The sequence below is a fragment of the Ambystoma mexicanum genome, chromosome 3p, assembly GCF_040938575.1.
Source record: "Ambystoma mexicanum isolate Mex_15411 chromosome 3p, UKY_AmexF1_1, whole genome shotgun sequence".
In the NCBI taxonomy this organism is placed as follows: Eukaryota; Metazoa; Chordata; class Amphibia; order Caudata; family Ambystomatidae; genus Ambystoma; species Ambystoma mexicanum.
The window spans coordinates 248105598-248125832 of record NC_090925.1 but is presented as its reverse complement, the minus strand read 5'-3'; the positions used below and the strand labels follow the sequence as shown (position 1 = coordinate 248125832).

The window sequence follows — 20235 nt, the reverse complement described above, 5'->3', positions numbered from 1 at the left end:
TTACCTCCTGTAGAGTAAGCATCTTGAACTTTTGACTCAGCAGGGTTTTGTTGAGGTCCCGTAGGTCGAGGATGGGGCGCCACTTCCCGTTTGGTTTCTTTACTACGAAGCAGCGTGAGTAAACCCCTAAGCCTCTCTGTGAAGCAGGGACTAACTCGATGGCGCCTTTTTTTAGCATGAGCGCAACCTCTCGACGCAAGACGCTTAGGTGTGGTTGAGACAGGCGTATCGGTGGACGTCTTAGAGGTCTGGATTTGAATCTTAGGGAATGTCCCAGTCTCACCGTGTCCAGAACCCACCGATCTGTCGTAATTGACTCCCATTCCTCGACGCAACTTGACACTCTCCCTCCTAGAACGTCATTGTTGATCTTTTTGTTTTCCCGTCGACGACGAGTAAGTGGGACGTCTCTTAGAGGCCTGGAAATTTCTGCGTCGGGTCGAGGACTGTGAGGCGCGTCTATAGCCTTGGGACGGATATGAAGACCTCCCGAATGCTCTATCCCTGAATCCCGCAAATCGTCCGTTTCCCGTAGCTCCTCTAAAGGGGCGAAAGGAACGAAAGGGCTTACCGCTTTGGAGAGAGCCCAGCGAGCGCGCCGTCTCAGAGTCCTCCTTCATTCCTTTCAAGGCCTCATCCACCTTTTCGCCAAACAGGTGGTCACCTTCGAAAGGCATGTCGACGACCTTATATTGCACCTCGGGTCTAAAGTTGGTGCACTTGAGCCAGGCCTGGCGTCGTAGAACCACTCCATTGTTAATTTGTTTGAACCCCGAGTCTGCCAGGTCCACCGCTATATTGATAGCATGGTTCGAGGCTTCTTCTCCTTCACGAACCAGGGACATAGCTGATTTTCTGTGTTCTTCGGGGAGGTGGTCCAAAATGGGTGCCAGTCTGTGCCACATCTCCCTGTCATACCTGGCCATGATTGCCAGGGAGTTCGCTGCTTTCACTGTTGACGCTCCCACTGACAGGATCTTCTTACCGAAAGCGTCTTGGCGTCTAGCTTCGGAGTCCGGCGGGGTAGAGCACTTATGCTGGGCCTTTGCCTTTCTCGTCGCCGCCGCCGATACCACCGAGTCAGGCGTGGGTTGCGCAGAGAGGCATTTTGGCGTCGAATCTGGAACTTTAAATTTTTTCTCTACGCGGCCTTTGACCGCAGGTTCCGAGAATGGATGCCGCATGGTTTGGACGCCCTCTTTCCATACGTGGTCCAGTATCGGTATCGAAAAAACGGAACGCCTATTCTTGCCCATGTGGTCAAAGAGGAAGCAGTCCTTCTTTTCTTCTTGTTGGGTCAAACCGAACTCCTTGCAGGCTTTTTCCATCATGGAATGGAAGGCCCCTATGTCATCCGGTGGAGATGGGTGAATGGGACTTTTCGGAGGATCCACCTCCACATCCGAAACCCATGACGGGTCTCTCGACGGCGAGAGGGAGATATCAGAAGCTGACCCCTGTTCAGAGAGGGAGTCCGAGAGCTCACCTTCTTCCTGGACTGTTGGAGCAGTTGGGCCCACGACCGATCTAGTCGGGCGGTGTGAAGGTCCGGGCTCGTCGACGAGGGGAGTCGTCGGAACAGGCGGGAGCCTTTCGTCCAGGGACTTCAAGAGCGAGTGTAAGGAGGAAAGTACCTCCATGGAGAGAGTAGCCTGGGCGTTTGGAGGCTGGGTGAAAACTTGAGAGCAGGTTGCACCAGAAGGAAATCTGGGCCGTAGCCCCAGGTCTTCCGGGCTCACTATTCTGAAGCCGTCGTCTTCTTTGGAGGCGATCGAAACTGGCTGTTCTTGTAGCAGTGTGTTGGGTAGCCCCATGTCGAACGTTTCTGGCCTCCAGGCCTGGAACTCCGTCGACGAGGGAATCGTCGTCGACGATGAGCCCGTTTGAAAGGCGGGGGACTGTGACGGAGTGGGCACTTGGATCGTCGCCGTCGTCGTCGTCGACGGAGGGCCTGCAGGTGGCTTAGGCGGTCCCGCCTTCGCGGAGCTCTCCCTGTGTTTATCCGCCTCTCTACTCGTAGCTGATCTTTTCTGATCGCTCGAGGAGGATTTTGGCCTGTCCTTGTCTTTCTTCGACGAAGAAGAAGAGGAAGATGATTTCTTCGTCGATTCTTTCGATGAGGCCTTAGAGGAATGACTTCGAGGCACGTCCTTCCCCGTAGGTCGTGATTTTTTGGCCGGAGGTTCCGACGGATGTGAGCGTCGGGAGGCTTCTGATGTTTTCGCTGAGGCGATACTGCGCACCGATCCTACCTCCGATTGAGGGTACGCTCCAGCGCCGTCGTTCAGCCACGAGACCAGTCGCCGATTCCGGTCCTTCAGGGTTTTTTGGGAAAACCCCTTGCAGATATCACATTGGTCCGCCGAGTGGTGGGGGTGAAGGCAGTAGATGCAGTCAAGATGGCCATCCCCTTCATAAACCTTCTTTAGACCGCACGTGGCACACGGGCGGAAAAGAGGTTTACCCGACATTATTGCCAGACTAACTAACAAAACTCGTAGGAGTTGGAAGCGGACCAAACAGACCAACTCGCAGGAGTTAGAAACAATCGATAAGTATTTGAAGAAAATACACGAGGAGATCCCACTATCTTTGGAGACGGTTGAAATCTGAAGGGACCCGCGGGGGCGGGGCTTATATACCATCACGTCCAACGGGGCGTACGTGGGCGGCCCCGTAGAGGACGCAGACGGGGATAGGGCAGAAGTTTTTCCTATTGGAAATGACTATATATATGTGTACCGAGGGTTCCCAGTCTGACGACGGGGAATATTCTAAGCATGTGAATCCATGAAAGATCCAATGCTGGAGAAAACTATTTGTCCAAAGCTCCACCTGTTCATTATAGACAATCTTGCGTTTCCACTGCCATATATGGCGAACCAGAGATCTGTTATGTTTGCGCAAAGCTTTGTCTATAAACCAAAATACTTGTAGTTTTTGCAATACTCTAAGTACTCCTGAGACACTCGAACACCTAATTGTTCAATGCCCTTTGTTATTTATCAGGAGGAAAAAACATTTCAATACGTTTTGCACATTTCTTGCGACAATGGACCATCATCAATGTTGGTCATTCATCTTTGGTTCCCCTTACTTGCCTCTCCAGATTGCTACTGTAAATTTTTTGATGATCAAATGTAAATGTATTGGTTTCATGTTTTAACTTGCTTTCTTGCCATTTCCTTTTTACATTGCATTTGTTACACTGAATTTTGGCCGCTGGTAGTTTTGTACGTCGATCTTATGTTCTAACCAAGTTTATCTCAATTTTCTTTTATATTTGTTACTTTGTAACTGTTATATTGATAGTCAAATTTGGAAGTTGATTTTAAATGTAAATTGAAAAGTTGATTAAATTCAACTAAATCAAAAAAATAGCACAGTTGTATACATCCGACTACCCACCTAGAGATAGCATTCTTAGAGATGCAGTCACCTTCTCTGCCTGGCGCAATGGAGACAAACAATTGATCTGTTTTTCTTAGCGGTCTGGTCTTGTCTACGTAGTAGAGGACCGCTCTCCTCAAATCTAGCGTGTGGAGTTTTACCTCAACTGAGCTGTTGGGTTCCTGGAAGAAAGCTGGTAGCTCAATTGAATGATTTACATGAAATTTGGAGATGAATTTAGGTGAGAACCTAGGGGGAGTACGTCAAACCAGCTTGTCTGTTTTCAACAAAGAAAGGATCCTGCACTGACGATGCTTGGATTTCACCAACCCTTCTTATGCACTTGTGCATAGGCTCGAAAGGGGGTCCCCATGAGCTTAGCCGGGTTAGAAATTGGAGGGTGGAGTGTCTTTACCCCTTCCATAAATGCTTCGATGACCAGTTTTTTCCACCATGAGACCTTATTATGAGAGGTCGTGTAGGCTGCCAAAGCCGCCAGGTGGACTTTTAGGGAGTTAAACACTACCCTGCATCTACCAAATGGAGCATATACGTTAGAATGTTGGATGGAGTACATTCTATGGGGTTGATTTGTTTAGTCTGGCACCAAATTACAAATCTTGTCCATTTGTCAAAGTACCAGTGCCTAGTGTTTGGTATTCTTGATTCTTTCAAGAAATCCATGCATCTTAGTGGCAGGTTGATATGTCCGAACTATGACCTCAGGAGCCATGCTGCCAAGTTTATTGAGTGCAGTTGCGGGCGCACATTTAGTCCCTCGTGCTGGGTGAGCAGGTTGTACGGTCATGGGAGTTTGAAGGGATCGCACATCGCCAGTTTGCGCAGATGTGGATACCATGGCTGTCTTGCCCACATAGGAGCAACTAGGATAAGCGTCATCGGTTCCTTGTGTATCTTGTTCACCACTTTCCTCGAGAGGTGTTGGGGAGGTGGGGGGGGGGGGGGGGGGGAAGCGTAAGCAAATTTAGTTCATCCATAGGGCGTTCCCCTTGGAGCCTGGTTGGGAGAACCTGGACACGAAGTCTGGGCATTGGCTGTTTTCGCTTGTGGCGAATAAGTCTATAGTTGGGAAACCCCATTGAGAGAATAGGTGTCCTACGACTCCTTCGTGTAGGTGCCACTCATGTTCCTCTGGTAGGGGATCTCTGCTCAATGAGTCTGCTAGTGAGTGGAGTTCCCCTGGAACATGTGATGACAGGAACATTTTACGTCTGAGTGCCCATCTCCAAATTTGCTGTGCGAGTCTTGACCGATTTGGAGAACATGTACCCCCCTGTTTGTTGATATAAAACATTGCTCTAGTGCGGTCTGTTAGGATCTGCACAGATATGTTAGTTAAATGGGGTTCGAAAGCCTGAAGGGCTTTGAATGCTGCCAGAAGTTCCAGCAGATTGATGTGTTTCTGAACTACAGTGCGAGACCACAGACCCTGGAGCTATGTGGTGAAGGTATTAAGTCCCCCACCCTGCCAGTGATGAGTGTCATGACAACCGCCTGTACCTCTGGATCGTGGAAAGGTTTTCCTTACGTTAGATTCTCTTGTCCACCAACAAAGATTTTATGCAAGTGTTGGTGAAACAACCACTAGATCGTCCCACTGACCACTTGCCTGAGACCACTGTTTCGCCAACCACTCCTGCATGGGTTGCAGAAACCAGGTAAATGCAAGATGCCATCATGCCTATTAAATGCATTGCTTTGCGCACCACTATCTGGCGGCCAGCCTGATAATGTGGTATTTGCAGTAACACATTTTTTACCGCTTCCTCTGGTGGAAAGACCAACCCTTCCTCTGTGTGTAGGAACAGTTTTGAAGTGCTTGGCACCAGGCTTGACTTTCTCGTTGATGGAGAAGCCAAACTGAAAGAGGTGGATAGTTCTCTGAAGGTTTTGTCTGCAAATCAAACCTAGTAATAAGTCAGTCATCCAGGTACACTGGGAGTGCCTCCCTGCGCAGGTGCGCTGCCACCACCGCCAGTACCTTTGTGAATACCCTTGGAGCTGAGGCTATTCCAAAAGGCAGCACCCTGATTTGGTAGTGCTGGTTCACTACCTTGAAACGCAAGAATCTTCGGTGCGCTGGGAACATTGAAATAGGAAAATAGGCATCTTTCATATCCAGTGTTGCCATGTAATCCCTTTTTAGAAGAGGGATTACCTCTTGTAGCATAGTCATGCAGAACTTTTGTGGCTTGACATACTTGTTTGCAGGGCGCAAATTAAATACTGGGTGCATTGTTACATCTTTCTTTGCCACAAGGAAATAAGTTGAATAAATGCCCGTTAACCTGCTTGGCCAGGACGACTTCGTTAGCGTCCTTTAATAGAAGTGTGGCCATTTCTTTGAGAATGATACGCTGATGTTCTTCGAGTGAATCTTCTGTCGTGGGGGGTGGTCGTGCGGACGATTGAGTAGTTCTATACAGTATCCGCCTGCTACTGTGGACAGCACCCATCTGTCTGAGGCGATTCCCTCCCATGCATGGGTGAAGCTAGAAATGCGTTTTATTGCAGAAGTATGGGAGGGCACCTGAAGCGGAACGTCACTTGCTGAGGTGGTGTGCCACCTCGAGCAGGGCATCTGCCCTGACCACGACCTCTGCGTTGTCCTCTGGGATAGCCCTCAGAGGATTGGCCTTGATCATTTCCCCAGGAAGAACCCCAACCTTGATTGTAGCTGGATCCTCATTGAGAGTTTTGGCCTGGAAAACGGTGAACATTTGTGTTACCCCCTCTGTCCAGAAGGCTTGTTAGTGAGTTGACCTAAAGATTTAAGAGTGTCATACTCATCCTTTGCTGTTTTAAGTGCGTCTTTTACGGCCTTACCGAAGAGCACGTTCGGTTCAACTGGCATGTTTATTAGAGTGGCCTGCGTTCCTGGTCTAAAACCTGACTGGCGCAGCCATGCGTGTCTTAATAACGGTCCCCTGAGGAATGACTCTTCCGGCATTGTCCGCCGCTTCAAAATTGGTTTTAAGGTGACAGCTAGACACTGCCCTCCCATCGACAGCCACCTGTGCTAGTTGTGATTTGAGTGGCACTGGGGCAGACGAAAGTAAAGCAGACATTTCCTCCCACGTGTGGCAGTTTTAACTAGCCAATAGAGTGGCATTGTTTGCTATCCTGGTTTGATAGGCCGCAGAGTAGGTGACCTTTCTGCCCATGGTGTAGATTTTCTTGCTCTCCTTATCGGGTGGAGCATCGGAGGAAGCAAGGGGTGTGCCCGCTCTCTTTCTAGTTGTAGTCACAACTAAAGAGTCTAGTTTCAGTTGCCCTCTAATATATAATGGGTCTGAAGGTGCAGGTCTGAATAATTTCTCCACACGTGGGTTTACGGCCCGTGTAAGATTAGAGGCTTCTAAAGATGGCTGTATGCTGCACTGATTTCACTAGCGGGATAAACTGGTCCACTCTTTTTAACCCCAAGGATTTGTTCTGCAAAGTCTTTATCCTCCTGTACCTCCTGGGTGTCAATCTGAAAGTGTTCAGCCGCCTTGGCTAATACTTCATTGAGGAGAGGTTGATTATCAATAGGAGAATCGACAACTGGAGTGTCTTGGTTAAGAGGGGTACCTATAGAGTACATATTGGCCTCTTGCTCCTAGTCATCCCCATAATAAGGGTCCTCTGTAGCCTCATCAGTAAGTGGAGGGTCAGATGCCTCTCCAAAGGAGAGATGCTCAAGGTCTGATTCAAGGTCAGAGATCTATGACAGTACTCTGTAAAGGAACATTTGAACGAGACCACTTAGAAGGGGATTGAGTATGTAAGGCAGAGGCTTGAGAACCAGATAGAGCTGTGGTGTGGGGAATGGAGTTGAAGCTCTGAAGGTAATCAGGGTTCTTTTTGAAAAAAAGAAAACAATCAGCCATAAAGATAATTCTCCTCATCACCGTCAATATCCTGTGAAGACCATTCTTTGGAAAGTCGAAGTCTTTGAAGAAAAAGATAAATCAATGTAGGGCAACAAACTGTTAGACTTGTGAGTAGTAAAAGATGCAAGCAACTCTACAGCCAGCCAATCACAGAGTGCATTTGGGTCTCCTAGGAGACTAAGCACAGGGAGTTTCGGGCACCTCCCTCACTTCCTGCCTATCCCAGACACCCTGGAGCCAGAGGCGAGCTTCACACTTGTGAATCCCGCCAAAGCTAAACTGAGCAGAGGGACCAAACCTGGTTTGGCTCCCAGAGTAAATCTCAAGAAGGACCATTCCACAAAGAAATGACGAAAAAAAGACGGGGGCCATTTTGACAAAAATGGCTCCCTGGGGTGCTTTACTGTAGCTGCGAACGCAGCCCGCTGTAAATGCATACCATGGTAGTAAAAACGAAACCGCTGCCACCAGCCATTCAGTGAGGAAAGGGTAACAAAAATGTTACATGAGAAGCTAGACAAAGGGGATACTAAGTAACCCCTCCAGCACCCTATTTTAATAGTGTGTGCAGGGTCTAGAAAGTTACTAATCAAAATAAAGCCAATTTCACTTTACTGCTTTGGGAAACAGTTTATTCCAGAGAAGGTATGTAAACCGTTGGGAAATCTAAGACTTCCCTGTGTCACTGCACTAAAGGTGCTGTGTGCCACAATGTAAAAGATGATGCCTATGGAGTTTGTCAGACCTCACAACCAAAAAAACAGTTCAGAAATCACATTAAAATACGAGAGTGGGAAAAAGGGTCACTGTCCAGGTTAAAAAAAACAAGTCCTCAAAATCCAGCAAAGTTGTCTCTAAGGTAGAGGGAATTGGCACATTTCTGAGAATTCTCCCCAACAGTATATTACACCGAAAGGTCTTGCTCACCTAGTATAACTTATGCTGAATGTGGTTATAGGTTTCTACTGTAACTTGACTGACCAAGTTGGTTTACTAAATGATTCCTTAACTAAGTGTCACTGCACAGCTGCTAGGTTCTACTACCCTTATATTACTGAATGTAATCTGAAAGTAACTACTGGTTTTACTCCCCGTGAACAGGTGTGTCCTATACCAAGTGTTTGAGATAAGGTCAGACTTGCCTAGAAATGCTGTTTGTGTTTTGAACAAGGTTTATGCTTTGGTCTGTGTACTTCCAACCATTGTGTTGAGTTTTTATATTGTGTTACTAATTCTATGAGCAAGTACTTATCCACCCACCCAAGATTTGTCTTGGCCTAACTTGTATTTATAATAAACCTTTATGTTTTAGAATACTTCTCTGGTTGTCAGTGTTTGTTGAACCCTTGGTATACTACAAGTTCTTTGTAACCTTCCTACAGCCCTCTCTCCCTCCTAAGAGAGGCCTGGCTGCTCTGTCACACTACCATTTACTCTGGTGGTACAACCTTAGAGTGGGGTCTTGTACTAGCTCAGTTACTGAGCCTTGGACTTCAGAAAAAACGACCTAACATCGTCCTCTTCAAAGCGGGTCAGGACAGCAGTGGGCGCTTCACATTTACTGGAAGTGCCTGCTGGCATCTCTGGTCGTCTACAATCTGGACCTCATCTTTTATTAGGATTTCCCATTCAATACTCTGCAAACTGTCCTTGCAGTTTACAGAAAGGGGCGGGTAGCTGTCCAATCATAACAGCTCCCCTCTCCCACCTGCTCCCCGAGTGGGAACAGGTTCAATTAAGGCGGTCAAGCAGACGAAAGAAAGTAGTTTAAGGCTACTCCCCTGCTTCCAGGCTTCACAGACACTGCAGCCTAAGAAGGGACGCAAAGGGCTCCCACCAAAGGCAAAACCCAGACCTTCCCCTCCCAAAATGGTAGAAGGGCTAAAAGAAAGGACAACCACACAAGAAAATGCAAAAAAAGAAAGAAGATACCATATTTTGAGCTTGTGGATGTCGATGAGTCTATCTTGAGGTAGGTCATACGCGTATATGTGTGACTAGGATGGCTTCCAGTGGCTCCATGTATAGATTGAAGATCACTGGGGAAGAGGATGGAACCCTGCAGGACTCCACAGGTCACTGGAAGCATTGGCAATATAGGAGTCCATCTGAACAAACTGCTGGCTCTTGGCAAGGTCCGACTTGAACCAGCGTAGGTAGGACAAGGTCGCTGACCCCAATGAGCCGATTTAGGGTGTTCATGAGCGCCTGGTGGTCTCTGTTGAAAGCAGACGAGAGGTTGAGTAGAACCAGGAGGAAGAATGGCCGTAATGGTAGGTGGCTGCCCACCATTGCCTCCAACTGTTTCAATGGTGCAGGTACTTTGTATTTGAGAGCTGGTTCTCCCAAACTGAATTTTAGAACACGAGAATAGAGTCATTTCATATGTTGATCGCAGGAGCAACATATCCACTGCTGAATGAATGCCAGAGGAGTCCTAGGGGACTGCTTCAATAAGCATTGGCTTTGCCAACCATCACATAGTGAAGGTCTGCCCTCTAATCAAAACATTCCAAAAAAGGTAGCAGGCGCTCCAGACATGGGAGTTCCATGCCTGCCTCTCTTTGCCTGTTGGGCACAACCAATTTTTAGACCTCCACTTACCTATTCCTCACCTCCAAGACTGTGTGCTGTTCCAATCTGGTGTTCTTGTGAGGTTCTCAAGCATCAGGGGAATTGAAGTTGAGCTGTCTTCACCCCAACCAGGTGAAATGGTTGGCACGGGAGCCTCCTTCAACAGATCCAATGGCAAGCCTTATTGTCCAAGGACCCTGTTGTGGCCTGAGATGGTTTTGTTTTTCCCATTTGGAGTTCAGGGGGCTAGATAGCCTCTCTATTCTTGAGACCACCACATTTGGACATACTCTTCCCACTGTGGGTGACTTATGCAAAACACAAGTATGATGGTTGGAAGGTTTTTAATACAGCCATAATGAAGTTACCCAAGCACTACCAGGTTGAAAAGTCCCACGAGAAGATATCAGGAGGATTGCTCAGCGGCAACGTGCTCGCCTTGGAAGCAAGACAACACCAGCAACACATGTTCGATCCCTGTGTCCGTGCTTAGAAACCTCTGAGTATTAAGCGCGTTATAAATAACCCATCATATCATAACAAGGGTTCTGGAATGGCCTGGGTAACTCGTAATTATGGCCCTTAGCACCCCAGGTTTACATTCTGAAGTGCTAATAAGGCCTTTATTTCTTGGAAAGAACGGGCCACAATGAGCAGGTGACACGTTGTTTCAAAGAAATAGTAATCCAACATGGCCACCAAGGAAATGAAAGCAGGGCGCCAATCGTAGCCCTCTTCCATTTCCATGGCAGCAAGTGGGCACGAGAGAAGCGGCGCTGCAGCACCACGTCAGGACGAAAAAAAAAAATGGGGTTCCATAGAAACCTATAGAGGGAAGTTGCACAAATAAAAATCTTTCCTTACCTACACTAGTACTGGTTCTGAACTCCAACCCCCTCCCCGCCACCAATTTTCTCCCATGGGTACATTTAATGACGGCAATGAGGAAGGCTACACGCTGGGCTCCAAGGATAAGAATTCCAAAAGGTCCGAGGGATAAGAGGACCTCTAATAAGTTATCCAGCTATAAACGGGCGATGAGATTCGAGGACAGTATAATTCACCAGCAGGGAAGGTAGTGATTCGGTTCCGGATGGGCTACCTCTGCACAGGATAAATGCTGACAGGGGAGGCATGAACAAGCCGCCACAAGTAAGGGAACTACCAACACACTTACAAAACTGGAGCTCTTAAAGTAGTCTGAGACCGCTTAGATTTGCACCCTACAAAGCCACAGTGAAGTCTGCAGGATAGGCAGGGGACCGCCCTGCAGTGTCTGCTGAGCAGAACTACTACATCTGAGAAAATGTAGTGAATAAGCAAATAATTCTGAGCCACACCATGTAGCCTCCTTTGGATTGGAGTTGTGCCGCAGCAGAATTGAAGGTCGCAGTCCAGACCAAAGGTCAGCAAGCTAAGAACCAGACCCCAAGAGAGCAAAGCAACAAACCCAGTTGAGGACAGAGGAAACACCATCTTTGGGACTTGCGTGCCGAACCCAAGCACTGCAACAATAGTCACAGCAATGCCTTCCAAAATGACCCAGCTGTTCCCCAGCTTCATTATTTTAAGGGAAAGTAGCACCAACAGGGTTCCTTCTTCCGGAAGATGCTGAGCTTTACAGTCCAAAAAGTGCAGAAACAGAGCTAGTCATCCTCAGGTCAGTCTCTCAATTCTTCAGGATTCACTCCCAGCAGATGACAGATCCTGATGCAGTGTTAGTTTTTAAGTCAAACTGAAGGATAAGGTAGCCCTAAACGCCAATCACACATGTATTCGAACATTTGGCAGCCAAGCAATGCTGGCCACCACGCAACTGTTGCAGGCAACCACAGGGCTTGTGTAGCCAGAGCAAAAGTTGGAAAATAACCTTATATGGAGATATCAAGTTCCCATTCAACAACTTTGTTTTTTACATACTGCACCTCAATAAAATCTCTGAATACTCCAGGAAAAGGGCTTACTGATATGATACAGTTAGAACGCGCCTATATACAAATGTTTCCAGGCGCGACGAGGCAAGGGAGGGGGAACAGAGGGATAGACTAACAAGAATCTTACCAGGCCAGGTGTATGAGATCGCGCAAGTGCAGGGGAAGGGGAAACGTGAGGGGGTGGGTTAAGGGGGAGGGCCAGTGCTGTACATGGTAGAGACAGTAAAAAATAAATAGAATAAATAGAATAAATAAAAGTAATAAGTAAAAAGTACAGCCAGCTGGTGGCAAGGGTAAGTGCAGACATCAGGTGCTGGTAGGGGACTGTAGGGATAGAGAAAACAGTCCAAGTACAAGGTTGCCAGGGAGGCAGTGCAGGTGTGAAACTGGCGGGGGAGGGTCCTGGGCCCGAGATCAGAGGGTGGCCAGGTGACCAGTGCAGTTTCCATTTCAGCCAGGAGTTCAGCAGGGGAGGGGGGAGGCGGCGAGAAAGCTGAAGCAAAGAGGAGACTTTTGAGGTGCTTCCGGAACCGGAGATGGTTCCTCAAGTTTCAGGGAGGCTGTTCCAGAGGGAGTCCCCAGCCAAAGAAAGATCTACCACCAACTGGTTGCTTGGAGAAGCAACTGACCCGGAGAGAGTTGGAGGCAGATGAGCAAAGAGCTCTAGAAGGAAGATATTTAGGAAGAGAGTTTACGTATAAAGGCCCCAGAAGGCCTTGTGGATAATGCAGAGGGTTTTGAACTTAATCTTTGCAGCCACTGGGAGCCAGTGCAGATATTTCAGTCCTGGAGAGATACAATCCCTGGGCTTGAGGCCAAGGACAAGTCTTGCAGTCCTGTTCTGGATGAGTTGCAGAGGGTGGAGAGTAGAAGCAGGCATATTTAGAAAGAGGCTGTTGCAGTAGTCCAGCCTAGAGAGAACCAGGTCTCTGTAGACAGTGAGCTTCTGGGGGAAGGAAAGGAATAATACCTCCGAGGAGGTACAGCTGGTAGTGTGACTTCTTCGAGACGTCAGATGTGAGGATAGAAGGAGAGTGTGGAGTCGAAGAGGGCCAAGGTTTTTAGCCTTGCAGGTGGAAGCAGGAAGAGGGCCAAGAGAGGCTGGCCAGAAAGCGGCAGGAAAGGAGGGAGTGGGTGTGCAATGAGGAGAATCTCAGCCTTACTGGCATTAAAACAGATCCTTGGCAACACCACTCCTGGATAGCAGACAGATGAGAGAAGGAGAAGAGGTGGCTGAAGGTAGCCTGAAAATTAACTGCGTGTCATCCGCAGAACACTGAAAGTTGGGGCAGAGAGCAGCAATGTGGTGGGCAGAAAGTGACAAGTATTGGTTGAACAGCCAGGGAGAGAGGTTAGACCCCTGGGGAACACCACAAGTGTAGAGAGATAGAGGAGAGGAAGGACCTAAGTTGGACCTGGGAGGTTTGATCAGAGAGGAACGAGGTCAGACAGGCCAGGGCCTGACCGGTGATACCCAGGTTATCACAGTGACTGTTGAGCAGGATGGCATGGTTGACCGTGTCAAAGGCAGAAGAGAGATCAAGTAAGAGGACGACACAGGGGGTGTTTGAATCAAGACTGGAGAGCAGGTCTTCACTGATGTTCAGGAGAACAGTTTCCATGCTTCTGGCAGCTCTGAAGCCAGACTGATGGTCATGAAGACAACCAACAGATTCAGTGTGAAGATAGCCAAAACTGCTACAACCCATGCAGTTATATGAAAAAGTACAAATGGATCAGGATACAAGCCTATAGTGACTAAGGGGCACCTTGGCTGCAGACCTCCCACCTTTAGGTGCCAACAAGGGTCCCAATCACCACCACATCGAGATCTGGATAGAAAGTCACTGGGTGAAGTGGTCAGGGCATCACAAACCAGAAACAAGTGGGAAGGACTCACGTGCGTATAGGGATGTTATTCCTGACACCCAACTGGACTAAGTTGTCTTTGACAAGTACAGTACCTCTGGGAACCTAATTTCAATCAGGGCAACTGAAATCCGGTAATTTTAAGAAGCACATTTAAGGCTCCAAAGTTCTACAGATACTCTTAAAGATTCTTGTCACTGCTTTTGTCCCATAGACTTCTATGGGACACCCTAGCTTTTCGCAATTGTAGGCTACCTGACCCGACTTTCTGGAGGCAAGTCAAGTCCTCTGCTTTACGTCCCTTGCTTTTTGTTCACTTATGAGGAAACGAGTTAGTCCATAAGACCATCAGTGCTGGGAGACTGTCCCTTAGCTGTATTTCTAATGCTGCACACACTTTAAAGTGAAGTACGGTTAGGATACTTTATATCCTTGTAGCTTTTTCCTTTGTAACTTTATAGTACCAAATCCATGCCTAGGATGGGCTGGTGGCAGTGGAAATGTTATTGTGTTTTCAAATTTTGAATCACTTTAGAATTGTGCAGCATGCAGTCAAAGAGTATACTATAGATTAAAATGGCTGTGCCATGACGTTTGCCTGTCCTTTGGCCATTTTGACCTTACTGCGCCCTCTGGTACGGAACTGTAATTTTTAAGCCCTTTCCTGGGCAACGTGATGTCCGTGTGCACCTGAATGTGGAGGCTGGGCTGCCTGGGTCCAGTCCACATCCAAGCCGTGCATGCTGAGCCTTCGGAAATGTCCCTGGAAAAACCAGTGGATTAACTAGCTCTCTCTGGGTCTACTTTGGTGTTGCTATCACCGTTCCAAGTGCATCCTTGAACTTCATGGATCCTCTATTGTGTAACAAGACGCCTGCTCCTCAGCCTTTGTGCAAAGAAGCCCTGCAGGTCCTGCTCTTTTGTTCACATCAAAAGGCTTGCCTATCGCCGTCTGACTGGTGACTCTCGCTGCACACTGCCATTGTGTTGTCTTGGCATCCTGTTCTGTGGAGGTCTTCCTCCTGTCACGCCAGAGTGTCCAGCTGTCCAGTCTTCAAACCCCATCACTGAAGACTGAAACCATGGACTAGCCAGACCCAATCTTCTCCAAAAGCGATCTCAGCCCTCACCCCCTGAACCTCCCTCCAGCAGAAACAAGTGGGCCCAGTGGATTCAGGAACTTCTGAAGTGGTTGCTGAAGAAATCTGAGCAAGTGGGTGTGAGTAGTGTAAGGGAGCCATGGTATCAAGCATGACACTGACAAGAAAGGTACAATTAGTAAAATCTTTGTTTAATTCTCAGGGTTTGGAAGAACTCATACTTTGCTCTGTAGCTAAGATAGGAGTAGTCTACCATCAAATAATAAAATAGTCCTAGTCAGTCTGTCAAATTAAAATGGCCTATACTACAAAACATAATGCCTGCCCTATCCCTTATGCAAAAAGTGTGTGAAGGGCAAACTATATGCAAAGAAACTCCGTGGGAAAATACTAATGATCAAAGTGGCTGGGTCCGCTCTCCTCCCCACACAGGACAGCATTGAGTAAGGCGGCCCCCATAGACAGGATGGCACACACTGGCTCAGGTTCTCAAAACAAAGCAGTTCAGTTCAAAACGTGGATCAAGGCTCGCCTGGCCTTCCACATTAAAGTCACTTTACCAGCGTTCCAAAAGTTCACTCAACTTTCAACAAAGGGGTTCACAGTTCAACCAAAAGTTCACATATAAGCCTCCCTCGATCGGGCTTCTCAATGCAAAACTAAGATTTCACAGGGGTCTTCCTCTGACAGGCTCAGACCTCTCAATGAGAACACTTGTAGGGGTTCCCTTCCCCACATTTTATTCACCTCTGTTAGGGGTTTCCTTCCCCCAACTTAGCACATTTCTGGTCTCCTTCAGTAGGGCTCTGACCTTTTCCTGATGTCGAAAACTTTCGAATGTGCGAGGCTTTTACTATAGACCTCTGCAGAATCACTTCGACTTTCTCTTCAGTTTGCACTTTTGTTATTTGCCCCAATGTTTCTTGGTCTATGTAGTTCAATATTATAAGCACAAAAGTTCAATATTCACGTTCTACTCCCCCCCCCCCCCCTTTAGCCGGGGTCAGTCTTGATCATCACGTCCTTTAAACGTCATTCACTTTGTTGCATTATAACAACAAAAAACATGTCACCTTTCGCAGAGACTTTCAAGTGGGCTACTTCCTTTTGCCGGACCACTACGCCACTCTGTATCACTGGCTTTGGGAATATCAAGTTCAATACAGGTCTGCCTTTCTTCACGTCTCATTCACCCGCTTGCAGCCTTCAAGATGTAAGATATATTCTTGCCACTCCAATCTTTCCTCAACACACACCGGTCTTTCATCTTGCTCGCCAACTCACGGCTGTATACATCATTTTCTTGTCTTTGCCGTTTAATTCACGAGTCAAGGTTAATACCACAGGCTTGGCCTCGCCAAATCTGTTCACCCGGGAGGGTCATGGGTGCCTTTGAAACGCAACACAGTCTTGTCTGGGATTTGGCCCTCTCCACGTAGCTCTTGGGGTTCTCTGTAGGAAACAACCTCCTGCAGGGAACTCCTGGGTTTCTTTACCCTTGGGTCTCATCCCTCTGTCGCTCTGCTCCAGTAGCTAATGAGTATCTGATATATGTGATTAAAGCCCAGTTACTGCCCCGATTAGCGGGACATGTCCAATGAGAGGTCTAATGGTTAGCCTCGTTACTCTGTTGCCCTCATCCTCAGCCCAGTGTATGTAGAAAGGGGCGGGGGTGATTGGGACATCGGAGCATCCTATGAAATAGGAGGGGTCATAGGTACAGGAAAGGGGGAATATTGCATCTCGCCATCGGTTGCCTCATGCCCACTCCCCGAGGACCCCTCATCCAGGTGATCCTCCTGCACTGGTCCACCCCCAGGAACTGGATCCAAAAGCAATGGCTGTGTCTTGGCTACCTGGATGACAATTAGCTGACCGTACCAGTCACCAGTCTCCCTACGGTCATAGGCCCTCCCTCCTCTCCTGCCACCCCCCCCCCCCCAACATATAAATGCGGCACAAATTGCCAAAAAACTGACAAATTCTCCTTCAACCAAATACACTGCGCAGTAATCTGCAAATCCACTGTGGAACATTTGGGCACTAGACCCCAATTGATAGCGGGGCTGGGCTTATTAAGAACTAGGGAACTAGTCCTTGGTTTAGCTGTGAAAGTTCAACTTAATTTACTTACCAGTTTATTGGTTCTGAATTGCTGTTCCATTTTCTCACTTACTTTACCACAGTTATTTACAGTATTGCTCTTAACTTTGCCAACTATTGCATAACTGCTTCTAAAGGTATAAAGTGTTGGTTTTCTGTTAAAAAAAAAACCAAAAGTGAACATACATGAGAATGATAAAACTGACCTGAAAATGTAATTGTTTAGAGTGTAATATAAAGGCCTAATACAGCAGTTTATATTTGTAAATCTAGCTGGATTTGTTGGAATGCTCCGTATGTGTCATTGTAGCTCTAGTCCACCTCTCAAGTCCAAGCCTTACAGCTCTGCTACTCTAACTTCATTAGGTTTGGCTAGGCCATGTCTTTTCAGTTGACCATAATAGGTTGGCTTCTCAAAATACACCCCAGGGTAGATTCTAAAAATCCCTCAAAATGCTCCCTTTGACAGAATAGGAAATTCTCCCGCTTTTAACCGATTGCTATGGGGTTGAAAAAAAAAAGGTTACTGTAGAGACCAATTTGCTTCAACAAATACAAGCAATTTTATGAATCAATTTTATATACAAAAACGTACAGGACTATGGAAGGTTGTAGGTAGGTGCAGCAGGTGGTGGCAGTGTCCTGTGGCCTTCTCGTAATATTTTCCACATAGTCTTTCTCTGATACAGGGTGCTGTCAGTGTAGAGAAAGGGTCTGCAACCTTTGGATTTCCAGATATTTTGGATTCTACATTAGCCCTAGTCCGTATCGTCAACGGTGAGGGATCATGAGTTAAACATCTGGAGATCCTAAAAGGGAGCTGTTTCACTGAGGCACATTTTAAATGGACTAGCAGTAGCAAAGCAGTTTGCTGCAAAAGAACGAAATCCCTTACCTGGATTTTATCTCTGAAGAAATGTTATCAAAGAAAGATTTGGTTTTATCATAGTAGCAATTAGGCCCAAGAGGATCCTCTTCCGGAACACCCTCACTGTTCTGAGTCTCCACACCAGAATCCGTTTTTTCCTCTTCTTTTTCAGGCTGGTCATCTAAAAATAGAAATCGATGCTGAAACAATTCATTGTAGTTAATCAACACTCTGCAAATAGTTGATGCATACTCAGTCGATCACGTCTCTGCAAAGTTTAAAAGCCTATTAGCTTGGTTTTAAAGCTTCAGGATCCTATAATTTACCATAATTGGAGGTCTTTGGAGTCTGGTGTGTGAATAACCCATGACTGTTTAATCACAAACCCTTTGATCTACAATTCTGTGTCCTCATGCATCAGTACAACGAATTCAGTGCTTACCATACAGTTGCTTTACTACCCCCCTAGTGACGGACCAATATGTAGTCAGTGCTCTCAGAAATAGTTCGCCTTCCCTTCAAATTGCTCTGCTTAGCAGGGTGTCTTTCTTGCAGTGACAGCATTTTTGAACCTTCAATTTCTAAGACTCAAAACACCAAAACTCCCCTCAAGCTTCTGAATTCATCAGCATAATAGGAAGCTTTAGCTCACATGCTCCACATTCCAACATCAATGACTTTCAGAATGAACCTAAAGACTCATCAGTAAAATGCATAGTGTGGCAGGCATTACAGGGGTCTCATTGCCAGTTACTATTGTATGTTTTGGTTCAGGCTTCACATCCGGGTGATACAAATATAGGTTTCATACAAAAGCCTCATCACGTAACTTTAAATAGTTGAAATGTTAAAAACCCAGTGTTTCCAAATAGAATAAAGTCTCTGAAAGCACTACACTTAAGCAGAGCAGTGCAAGTCTTGTGTCGAGACAACTTAAAAGTCGGGCAATGTGTTAGGTAAGAATAGATGCAGTCCAACTGATGTGGGACTACACATGACATCCCTTGGCATTAGGTAACCCACCTTTTAATATAGACCTGTACTACACAAGCTGGTAGTGACTGAGCAGCCAGGCTTATCTTAAGAGGGGTAATGTGAGCTATACAATGAAATCAGTAAATGCATGTATCCAGGTAGACAAAGTTATATTATAAATATTTATTTATATATACACACATATTTAAAGCATTCTTTAAAAAGTAGCAACTAATATTAAACAGTAATCCCAAAGTCTGGATTCAATTTCTAACAGAAGCAATAAGGCAGGTGAGTAACTTCATACGTTACACATTTTCCAGAAGAGAGTGACGTCATTGGAGGTCAGCAACACTCATTTGTGATCACCATTGCAATATTGACATAAGGAGGGAAAGGTTATAGTTAGATTAGAACAGACTTTGTATTTAGAAAAACAGTGATTCTCCCAGAGGGAAGAAGGCAGTCTTTTATCCCAGTAATAATGTACAACAATTAAAACCTATAAGGGAACAAGCACTGAAAAAAACGGAATGGGAAACAGATTACCCCGCTCTACACCTCGATTGCTATTTCTGGTGACCAACCTTAACACCATTTTGTTTAGGAAAAAAGATTTAAGATAAATGTTTTAACAAATGGTAGCCTTTCTTTTAAATCACAACCACGTAACAAAAACACCTTCAATATATAGAAAAATTATATAAAATGTATTTTAAATTTAGAAAATTGCATATTGTTTTAAAAAGACCATATCGGTCATTCAATTAAATACAAAACACAAATCAATATTAAAGATTCAGTACAACACAAGTTGGGGTGGTAGTATCGCTGTTATGTTGCTAAAGCTACTGTAATCAAATTCCACTCGCCTCCTAAAGATGTTTCATAAGAGTTGGTATGGACTTCCTGTTTTCAGAAAATATGTCTTTACCACATAACATACAGACTTTTGCAGAATATCTTAATTTAAACTCTAGTCAGGGTGACTGAGGTCTATCATTTGTCAATCACAGAGAGTCGACATGTTTCAGCCACAAACAAAACATCAGATACTATCTCTAGCATCTGTTCACAAGTACTTAATGGCCTTCTTCAGGACAAATTCATTTCTTGAAATTCTGCGTTAGTCTCGACTATCCCTCTGGTACATACACGTCACACTGGTTAACTCCAATATATTAGCTAAAGCGGAGCATCATCATGGACCTAGTGTCTACTGTCCATGTTGGTAAAAATACCAGTTTGCAAATGAGGGCTGTGACATCTCCCTTCAATGCTCTATAAGTATGAATCTTCTACGCTTCCCGGGAGTGTCCCGTTAGGGAGAATTCTCAAAAATGTGCTATTCCCTTCACCTTGGAGACCCCCAGCAACTTTGCTAGATTTTGAGGACTTGATTTTTTTACCTGCAGAGTGTGACCCTTTTTCCCCCAATCATGTATTTTGATGTGTGTTTTACTCGAGTTTTCTTTGGTTATGGAATTACAACTCCATAGGCATCATCTTTTCATTTGTGTCACACA

At 46.2% G+C, this 20235-nt stretch overlaps 1 protein-coding gene across 3 annotated transcripts in view; it reads right to left on the bottom strand.

Annotated features, from left to right (window-relative positions):
- LSM14B (LSM family member 14B) overlaps window positions 1-20235 on the bottom strand; it is a 321849-nt gene that overhangs the window by 47021 nt on the left and 254593 nt on the right. For all 3 annotated transcript variants that reach the window (XM_069650715.1, XM_069650714.1, XM_069650713.1), the window contains one exon: window positions 17762-17915. In XM_069650715.1, the coding sequence (XP_069506816.1) occupies window positions 17762-17915 (154 nt within the window). The remainder of the gene's footprint in view (window positions 1-17761; window positions 17916-20235) is intronic.